Genomic DNA, 10,863 nt, shown 5'->3' with positions numbered 1-10,863 from the left:
TCTCACACCGTAGGGGTCAGTTCTGTGATTGCCTAAATTCAACACAACTGGTCTTCCAGGTCCGTTAAATTAAAAACATGCCTGGGCCCCTCCAGGACCACGGTTGCCTACAAGGTGCAGTACTTCCCAACCCTCTCCTCTGGGTTCACCAGACAGGCACACCTGCATCAATTAGTAAAGGGTTTGATGGTTAGTAGAATGAATCAGGTGTGTCAGATTAGGACCACTGAAAACCAAGCACACACTAATGTACCCAGAGGCCATTAGTTACTTGACACAGCTCATTCTGCACAACAGCCAGAAGAGGGCAGTATTTAACTCCACAAGCTAAAGGAATGATTGGCAGACTAAGCTCTGACTAGACAAACCCCTTTCTGCAGCACTCCAGGACCAGGGTTTTCTACTACACTGTAGGTGCAGTACTTTCCAACCCTCTCCACTGGGTTCACCAGACAGGCACACCTGCATTCATTTGATGCACTACAGGGTTTGATGGTTAGTAGACTGAATCAGGTGTGTCAGATTAGAGATAAAACAAACATGTTGGGAAACCCTGGACTGGGGGCCTCAAGGTTCACTGTAGCACTGCTTCCCTTTATTCTGGGTGATTGATTTATTAAAGTGGTATATTGGCTATTAGTATCCCAGACATGAATCAGTCCCTGATTAGAGGAGAAGGATGATGATGAGGTTGAAGGGTCTTTCTGTACTGTTACTATGGGAACCTTTTCTCAGTATCAGCAGTGTTGTTGCTGGTGTTGGTCATGTTCACACATAGATCAGCATTAAATACGTGTGAACAAACCATTCTCAAAAAGTAATTTGGTGTTGTGGGTGTGTGTGTGTGTGTGTGTTCACTGTGCTATGGTGTTTGAGGGGTACTTGTATCTGTATTTGCCTGTTGTCAGCAAGAGAGGAGGGACTGTGAACATAACCACAAGAGCTCTGTTATAACAAGACCCCCTGAAAGTTGAACATTTGAATGCTGATTCTGTATCTTAAAAGACAATTCCTCTCCATTACAAGTTGACATTGGACCAATACATTTTGACACCATGGCAAGACACAAGATCCTAACCTTTACTGTGATGTTATTCGTCCTGGCTTGGATTTTGGGTGTGGACTCCAAGATGGTAAGATGCTACACTATTTTGAGAGAGAGCGAGTCAAAGAGGAAAATAACAGGCAACATTTTATTATGGACAAAGTTAAGTGTCACGTGACCCGTCTGAAGGTAACAGATATCGGTTTTAAACCGAAGTATGAAGTTAGTTTTGTGCCTACCCCAAAAAAGGCATTATATACAGTATGTGTAAAGAAATATATATATATATATCTATATATACATTTCCTGAGTTTTCTTATCTCCTAGCTTTAGGACACACTTCAAAACCTTGTTTTTTCTGATTCATTTTTTGACTGTCCTTTCTGCATTTGATGAATGTCTTATCCAATGAGTTTCTATAGGGTTAGAAGGAAAGGCCAAAAACATTAAATTTTTCATCAAATTATTCTTACTAATTATTATATATTTTTTGATTCCTAAAGGGATCCAAAATTCAAAATCAAATAGATATATGATCCATAGTATGACCATCTTAAAACAATTCCATGTCAACTCAGAACCTCCCACCCACCCCAACATCTTAAACTCGAAATAAATAACTAACAGACTTACAGCTGTCTCTCATCATAATAATATTATCTGCATGTTCTTGTTTCACACCTGTTTCTCTATTTCTCTTCCATTCACTAAAGGTCAGACTCCCTCTGCGTGATCCAAAATCCAACTTCCCCTTAGACATGGCTCCAGACTCTGTTGATGACTCCTACAAGGGCTGTGAGGAGAAGATGCTCAGGAAGGTGCATGACTATTACCTGCCAAAAGAGAGAGGAGAGAACAAAGATTTCAACCAGGCTTGGACCGCTGCTGAGGACCATTACACAAAAAAAGGAAAACTGTCTAAAAACTATTCCCTGGCAATCCAGGTGTATGTGAATGCAACATCCAACGTTTACAAGTCATTCAACGCTGCCACTCGTACCCAAAAGGAGAGCTACACCACAACATTCCAGTACCACTCCCTGCACTTCCTTCTGACCAATGCCTTACGAATGCTGAACAAGAACAAGAATAAGACTTTCCAAACCTTCCGTGGATCTAAAGACTCTTTCGAGGGTGTCCAATATGATGAAATGCGATTCGGACAGTTCATGTCGAGCTCTTTAGACAAGAAAATCACTAAACACTTTGGAAATCGCTCCTGTTTTGAGATCACCACCTACCTTGGTGCCCCACTGGGGGAGTACGCATCTCAGATGGCTCATGAGAAGGAGGTGCTGATTCCTCCCTACGAGGTGTTCAAAATTACAGAGGTGCTGAAGAGAACAGACAAGAAAGACCTCTGGTGTGATGTCGTTTACAAACTGGAGAGTACTAAGAAAGAAAAAAGTGACCTGAATTGCAGTTTGTTTAAGCAACTCCAAGGAGAATAAAATTAAACCAACAACACAGCTTTTCTGCATGCTGTCAAATTATGACATTTTGTGTTCTATTGTAGATAACCCTTAGTTTCCCCATCCATTGTTGCTCCCTCCCACAAATGCAGGAAATATGATTGTCAGATCTGTCCTGATATAAATGTTGGCCACATTGTTTGCTTAGATTGTTAAGATATCTTCTGCCAGTGAATTGGCGTGTGTGCATTGCAGCTTTTGTTAAAACCAATAAAGAAAAGCATTCAGCAATATTACATTTCCTGTCCTATTTATCCACTTCCTGTACATCTGTTATAGAGATCAATTTCAGCTCACTTGAAGAAAATGTGTTCTCAGTTTGATAATTAGAAGTGGCTACAAAGGTATTTAGATTTCGACGAAGATAAATAAATAGTTGTAGAAATAAATTACACTTATTAACGGCTTCAAAATAAACTTTATGCATGGAGGGATGGAGAGCGGTAGCAGGGTTAGTAGTTTCCTGTGTCTGTGAGGTCAGAGCCCTGTACTGCACAATCTATCAACCACAAGAAGGACAGAACGGTCTCATTCCAGGCCAACTATATTGCAGTTGAGTTGCACGCAGCAACCAATGGGCAAAAGATTCCTATACCACACGATATGGTTAACGGATGTGTTAAACACCTGAGCTCAGCACTGCTCAATCTATTAACCTCAATGAGGAGAGAGCGGTCTCGTTCCAGGCCGACTATATTGCAGTCAGGCTGCACACAGCAACCAATGGGCATTCGTTTGCTATATCAAATGATGTGGTTCGCTGATATGTTAAACACCTATCCAGGTGTTGTGAGTTCTGGAAGGCGACTTCCATGTAGTCAGCCTGGAACATGGTCAACGTCATGAGGGGGGTTGGAAGAGAGATGGGAAGGGACTCAGTTATCAAGAAGCTTTCAGCAGCCATCATGTTGACTACAAGAGACAACAGAGGCCATAGGGTTTGCAGTGAACTGTCATAACTACGTACTGACTAAATTGGTGCTTTGACACTACTATAAAACACAATATATTTAAGAGATGGGAATGATAATGAATATCTTATAAGGTAATGATAACACCTGCATAGTTACTGAATGACATTTATCGTGTTCAGGTTGTTTGTGTTGTGGTTGTGGTTTGCATTAAACTCAGTCTGATGATGACTATGTCACACCTTTGAGAAGGCCTCAAACTTTAGTGTTGGTTCTTGCCACCTCCTATGTTATTGTCACACCCTGATCTGTTGCACCTGTCTTTGTGATTGTCTCCAACCCCCATCCAGGTGTCACCCATGTACCCCATTATCCCCTGTGTATTTATACCTGTGATCTCTGTTTGTCCATTGCCAGTTGGTTTTGTTCATCATACCTACCAGCGGTTTTCACCTTGCCTATAGGTCCTGTATTTCTATTTTTCCCGGTTTTGACCTTTATGTCTGACCTGACCCTGAGCCTGTCTGCCGTCCTGTACCCTTGCCCCACTACTCTGGATTACCAACCTCTGCCTTTCCCTGAGCCTGTCTGCCGTCCTGTACCTTTGCCTGCCAGTGTTCGATTTAATACACTTTTGTTACTTCAACACTGTCTGTACCTGGGTCTTAACTCCAAACGTGATAGTTATTGTTTGGTGTGAAAATGGCATACAATTGTCAAGACAGCACAAACAGATCTGGGACTGAGGCTTGGAAAGAGCTAAACAGCAGTGAGAAGTTATGAGTGAAGTCACCCTGGTGACTGACTGGTATCATTCCATATTTAGCTAATGTGATATATTTTAATAAACAATGAAGATGTTCTATTTTATTATATTCTGTTTGATTCAAAATGCTAAAATGAAACTGTGGTGTGAAGTCGTCTACACAGTAGTGAGCACTGCAGTTCAGAGTGACGTTAAGAGAGAAAATGTCTGCTCCAAGCAGCATGCAAAACGCTGCTGGCACCCAGTCATACAATGACGCGATGTGATCTTTCTCGCTAATTTTTCAAAATAAAAGCCTGAAACTATGTCTAAAGACTGTTCACACCATGGGGAAGCCATAGGAAAAGGAATCTGGTTGATATCCCTTTAAATGGAGCGAAGGCAGGCAATGGAACAGAGAGCTTTCAGGAAAAGCAGCACTTCAGGGTTGGATTTTCCTCAGGTTTTCGCCCGCAATATTAGTTCTATTATACACACAGACAATATTTTGACAGTTATGGAAACTTTAGAGTGTTTTCTATCCTCATCTGACAATTATATGCATATTCTAGATTCTGGGCATGAGAAATAGGCAGTTTAATTTGGGTATGTTTTTCAACCAAACATCAAAGTACTGCCCCCTACAAACAGGTTAAATTACTATACAATATTCTTGCAACTAATAGAATGTTATATATATATATATATGGGGGATACAATCTTCTCAGATATGCAGATTTTGCTATGAGGAGGCAGAGTCATTAGATCATTTATTATGGTACTGTTCATATGTAGCTCATTTTTGGTCACAGGTCCAGGAATGGCTGAAGAATTGCAACATTTGCCTAGAACTAACGCTGCAGATAGCAATACTGGGTGATTTGAAAAGCCATAGTCAATTAATCAATAATATAATAATTATTTTAGCAAAAATGTTTAACTTAATTTACAATCTGTAGAAGCTATTTGAATAGAAATATTCAGTACTTTTGTGAAACATCACAGCACAGTTGAAAAATATATGGCACATAGAAATCCAAAATGGATGGTGTTAAGAGATAGATGGGAGGGGTTGAATGGAGCTGAAGGGTGGGACTAATAACAAGATAAGGTCGCAGTTGTAAATCATAACTTGTTCTCAACTGGCCAACCTGGTTGAATAAAGGTGAAATAACAAAAGAAAAGAACCAATGTAAAACATACGGGTCTGTAAAATGTATATAGGTTCAGAGATTTTAGCACAGTTACAAATATAAATCAAACTGGATGGACATCATAAATAGAGAAAGGACAAAAATATATAACTATTGTAAAATAGACTGTGTCTTTAAAATGTGTATAATATTGTGGCGAAATTATCCACGGAGCCTTCACCGTGCGCTGCCACTTTAAGAGCGCATGAGCAGTAAGGAAGGAGGAAATAAAGTAGTTTATAAAGTATTAAACTCAATCATCGTTGTGATCGCTCTACGTCGTGGTTATTTTTGTTTGGGGCCGCGCCGGTTATGGATCGCATGGATTAGTAGCAACATTGTTGTGAAGCTTTAACCTACAAACCAACAAACCATCGGACAGTCAGACAGTACACCGTCATGCCTGAACACCACAGCTAAGATCTCTCTTGTTTCCTTTCTTTCTTTCTCTTCCCTCTATCGTTCCAGTGCTTTACCCTGCAACAGAATCTCTATTTTCCTAATGCACTTCCCATTGAAGATCATTGGAGCTGGACTATTATTGCCCTGCCAGAAGTATTTGGGTGGACATTTTAGTTAAAAGGGGGGTTGCTTGCAAGTTGTGTATTGTTATTTGAACTGTATTGAGGTGGGGTGTACTAAGGACATGTGGCCGAGAAGATTGTGGACATTTTTTAAGGCCTTTGTGTCTATGAACACCCCCCACATTCATACCCTCTGCACTCCTCCACTGGAAGATAATACAGATTATTGAAAATCCTATGACTGGGTTCTTTCTGGTATGAAGTTGCTGTTCAATTGCTCTGCCATTATTATTATTATTGTATGAGGTATTCTTGGTGGGGTTACCCCTGTGATGTGGGTTTTATAGGGTGTGTATTCTCTTTTCTCTCCACTGGCTATCTGGTAAACAGGCTACACTCTAGGCCACATATGTCAGAGTCAAGGCCCGCGGGCCACATCCGGCCCGCAAGAAGGTTTTTTACGGCCCCTGGGATGATCTTGATTTATTATTAGAACCGGCCCGCAGCAAGCCGGCAGCCCGCAGATCTTTTACACGCACCAATACTACATTTCCCACAATGCAAAGGTGACGCACCGAGCAGTAGGCTGCTTCATTTCAATATTTATTGGCACAGCAGTCGTCAGCATCACAGTAAAATTAACTTTCAGATACCCATCAAAAATGGCAAAACGGAAGGTGGATACTGAGAACCGGGGGTTTCAAACAAGGTGGGAGTCGGAGTATATGTTCACGAAGGTAGCTGGAAAACCTGTGTGTCTTCTGTGTGGAGAAAGTGTGGCGGTACTGAAAGAGTATAATCTGAGACGACATTATGAAACGAAACACGCGGACAAAAACAAGAATATGGACATGGAACAAAGGCTACAAAAGGCAGAGGAATTAAAACGAGGCCTCAAATCTCGACAGGCTCTGTTCAAAAAAGCCAAATCACAAGGCCAGGCTGCTGTCAAGGCCAGTTTTATTTTGGCAGAAGAGATCGCTAAATCAGCCCGGCCATTTACGGAGGGGGATTTCATCAAAAACTGCATGATTAAAGTTTGTGACGAAGTTTGCCCAGAAAAAAGGCAACTCTTTTTAAATGTGAGTCTGAGCAGAAACACCATTGCCGAGAGAGTAGACCAGTTGTCCATCAATCTAAAAGAGCAGCTTGTGAAAAAGGGAAAAGATTTTATTGCATATTCCTTGGCTGTGGATGAGAGCACCGACATTTCTGACATTGCCCAGTTGTCAATTTTCATCCGCGGAGTGGACTCCAACCTAAGCGTGACAGAGGAGTTTTTGGCTTTACGTCCTATGCATGGCACAACTACGGGGCATGATTTGTATGAAGAGGTGTCAAGATGTGTAAATGAGATGGAGCTGCCTTGGGAAAAACTCGTGGGTTTGACAACCGACGGAGCACCTGCAATGTGTGGACACAGGAGCGGACTGGTGGCGAAGATACGGGAAAAGATGCAAGAGGAAAACGCGACAGGTGAGCTGACAGCTTATCATTGTATCATACACCAGGAAGCGTTGTGCGGTAAAGCCTTGAAAATGGAGCATGTAATGAGCATCATCACGCGCACAGTTAACTTTATCAGAGCCAAAGGTTTGAATCACCGCCAGTTCAAGGCATTTCTGACGGAGTTAGAAACGGAGCATGGTGATTTGCCTTATCACACAGAGGTGCGATGGCTAAGCCAGGGAAAGGTGCTTCAAAGATGTTTCGAGCTTCGTGAGGAGATTTGTCTGTTCTTGGACAGCAAAGGGAAAGACACAACACAACTCCGAGACGAAATGTTTCTGTGTGAAATGGCTTTTCTGTGTGACATTACGAGTCATCTGAATGCAATAAACTTGCAGCTGCAGGGTCGGGATCGTGTCATCTCTGATATGTACAGTACAGTGAAGGCATTTAAAACCAAACTGACTCTGTGGGAGACGCAGATGCGGAAAGAAAATTTGAGCCACTTTCCCAGCTGCCAGACCATGAAAGAGAAGCTCTCTACCAGTGCGTTCCCGAGCACACAGTTGGCTGATAAAATAGGTATGCTTGCCGCTGACTTTCGACGCCGATTTGCTGACTTTGAAGCACAAAAAAGCAGGTTGGAACTGCTCGGTAACCCATTTGCTGTTGACGTGGAAAGCTCACCACCAAACCTCCAAATGGAGTTGATTGACCTCCAATGCAATGATGCACTGAGGGCAAAATATGCCGCAGTGGGTGCTGCGGAGTTCGCCCGTTTCCTCCCCGGCACAATGCCCCAGCTGCGCATCCAGGCTGCTCAAACGTTGTCTATGTTTGGCAGCACATACCTGTGTGAACAACTGTTTTCTTTGATGAACCTGAACAAAACATCACACAGAAGTCGACTTACTGCTGAACACCTCCACTCAATTCTGAGGATTTCTTCAGCTCAGAGCCTTACCCCGAACATTGATGAACTTGTGGAAAAGATGGGACACCACCAAGTATCACCCTCAACCTCAAACAAGTGAACATTACTGTGCAATCACATATTTAGAGTTTTTACTCAGTTCAAGTTTAAAAGTTAAAATTTAATATTTGTTTTCACTGCATGTTACTTCTCCTTAAACAAAGTGTTGTTTTTGATTAATAGATTTTTGCACTTTATTTTTTTGTATTTCAATCCAATTATATTTTACAAATATTTCAGTTGAGTGGATGATAGAAAATTGCTATTATTGTTTTTTCTTTGAAGTAAATTTAGCCCACTTTTGCTAAAATAGAAAATATAGTCTACTGATGGTGCCTTGAATACCGGTTTCTTTCATTTAATGTTCATGTTATGGGGATATTTATATAAAGGAAATTTGTCTTTTGTGTCTGTTGAAAATTAAAGATTACTGACAGAGCCATAAGAAAATATTGCTTTATTTATCTGATCATATTGTAATATATTTGTTAGGTTTTCAGTAGGTTCAATTAGGTTCACTAGACTATATGCGTCATTTAAAAATTTTTCAATGAACATTCGAACAGTCCGGCCCTCGTCTTGTAGCTGATTTTTTTATTTGGCCCTCCGTCCATTTGACTTTGACACCCCTGCTCTAGGCAGTCTCTTCTGCTGATGTGTGTGGGTCTGGTAGTGGTACTCTCTCTATTCTACTCTTTTCCTATGGTTAATACCAGCCTGGCGCCCGAACAAAGTCTTTCTTTACCCCTCTAATAAATAACGCTACAATATGTAGAAGCCTAAGTGTTATTGTTTGTTTACTCCAATTGGGGGAAGGGTGGTAGGGTTTGCGGGGAATAGAGGTATATTTAAAAAAAATATATATATATATCTATATACTGTTACATTGGTGCCGTGACCTGGATCACTGGTTGCTGCAGAAAAGGAGGAGGTCAAAAGGGGGGTGAGTGTAACGGATGTGAAACAGTTAGCTGTGGTGCGCATTAAATAGCGTTTCAATCGGTGACGTCACTTGCTCTGAGACCTTGAAGTAGTGGTTCCCCTTGCTCTGCAAGGGCCGTGGCTTTTGTGGAGCGATGGGTAACGATGCTTCGTGGGTGACTGTTGTTGATGTGTGCAGAGGGTCCCTGGTTCATGCCCGGGTATGGGCGAGGGGACGGTCTAAAGTTATACTGTTACATATGGGTATGAATACTTTCTGAGGGCACTGAAGACCTTTTAAACAAATGTTTCAAGTGAGAATAAAGCAGGTCTGATTCTGAAAAATAAATACATTTTTGCAAAAAAAGTTATGTAGTTCCAGTAGTTAGCTACATGACAAACAAGTAATTAACGACTGAAAACACTACAAAGCTTTGAATATTGTTAGACTACCACCAACCCAATGGGCACAGATGTTTTGTTCAACCTCTAGTTGACAACTCAACCAAATGTAAATCAAAACTAACAGTGAATTCAATGTGAAATCAACAACAAATGTCATTGGATTTAGGTTAAAAGCTGGGTGATATAAATATGAAACGCCCTTACGTTGATTACTTTTTGCAAATCCAATCAGTTATCCACGTTGATTCAACGTCATCACATATTTTTTTGTTTTGAAATCACGTGGAAACAAAGTTGATTCAACCAGTTTTTGCCCAGTGGGGAACAATTGCTAAATTTTGTTCAGAAAGGAAACGCCACCTATAAATATGTTTAACCATTTACTAAATAATGAATAATTCAAGTCTTGGTGATAAGAATAAATAGTTAATCACTGTCTGTTGCCCACAACAAATGACAGGATGTTTCAAGGCTATCCACCAATAAGAAGGAGACTTGATATGTGTCTTTAATGGCACCCTATTCTATATATAGTGCACTACATGGGGAAACAGGGTGTAATTTGTGACACACTCTTGTAGACCAGACAGTTTGGTGTAACATCCTCTTCATCCCTTGTTCATTCCGTTCCGTGATATTTTTCTTTTATTCAGTGTTTTTGTCCTAGAAATATAAGTGATTTGTCAACCCAAACACAAGTCATATTTGAATAAATGAATTAAGCTGATGCTGTGTTTGTTTGTTTATTAATTTGGGTTGAGTCATTGTGTGTTTAATTATACTTTTACATACTGTTCTCTAAATCGTAACAGAACTATAATTGGTTTCTCTTTTTGTTCTCTCTCTGATATTACCTTAATTTTCTTCTTCCTCTGCTATGGCTCATTCTGAATCCTAGATTCAATCCATAGAGCAGAAGATCTGCGCTATAGTGCTATTGAAATGTAAAGTTAATTTTCAATGAAGCTGACATATGTAGTGTTTACTGTGAATGCAGTCTTCACAAATGCAGGAACATTGCCTTTGTATTGCGTTATAGCGCAGATCTTCTGCACTATGGACTGAATCTAGTACGTGTGAGAGAATGGAGGAAGTTGTGTGCACTGTAGGCTGCTGTGTTTTACTGAATGTTGTCATGGTGATGTTAAACCACTTTCTCACAAATCCAGTTGAGTTTCCTGTCACATGACAAGTCATTCCTTTAGAGGACTCTGATCTTCCCTTA

General features: G+C 40.8%; 1 protein-coding gene across 1 annotated transcript; it reads left to right on the top strand.

Annotated features, from left to right (window-relative positions):
* Positions 1 to 1,055: 1,055 nt before the first annotated feature.
* LOC139398040 (ecto-ADP-ribosyltransferase 5-like) lies at positions 1,056 to 2,516 on the top strand. Its single transcript, XM_071144287.1, has 2 exons — positions 1,056 to 1,133; positions 1,759 to 2,516. Exons 1-2 carry the CDS (start codon positions 1,056 to 1,058, stop codon positions 2,494 to 2,496), a joined length of 816 nt encoding a protein of 271 aa, XP_071000388.1. The 3' UTR covers positions 2,497 to 2,516.
* The last annotated feature ends 8,347 nt before the right edge of the window (positions 2,517 to 10,863 follow it).

Source organism: Oncorhynchus clarkii, unplaced genomic scaffold (genome assembly GCF_045791955.1).
Source record: "Oncorhynchus clarkii lewisi isolate Uvic-CL-2024 unplaced genomic scaffold, UVic_Ocla_1.0 unplaced_contig_14021_pilon_pilon, whole genome shotgun sequence".
Classification (NCBI taxonomy): Eukaryota; Metazoa; Chordata; class Actinopteri; order Salmoniformes; family Salmonidae; genus Oncorhynchus; species Oncorhynchus clarkii.
Note: the sequence above shows the minus strand (reverse complement) of the source record. Positions and strands in the feature narration are given on the sequence as shown.

Bases quoted from the DNA above. Each gene is read 5' to 3' on its own strand.
- LOC139398040 (XM_071144287.1), top strand. From the start codon at position 1,056: ATGGCAAGACACAAGATCCTAACCTTTACTGTGATGTTATTCGTCCTG. The intron at 1,134-1,758 runs GTAAGATGCTAC...CATTCACTAAAG, and splicing joins TGGGTGTGGACTCCAAGATG to GTCAGACTCCCTCTGCGTGA.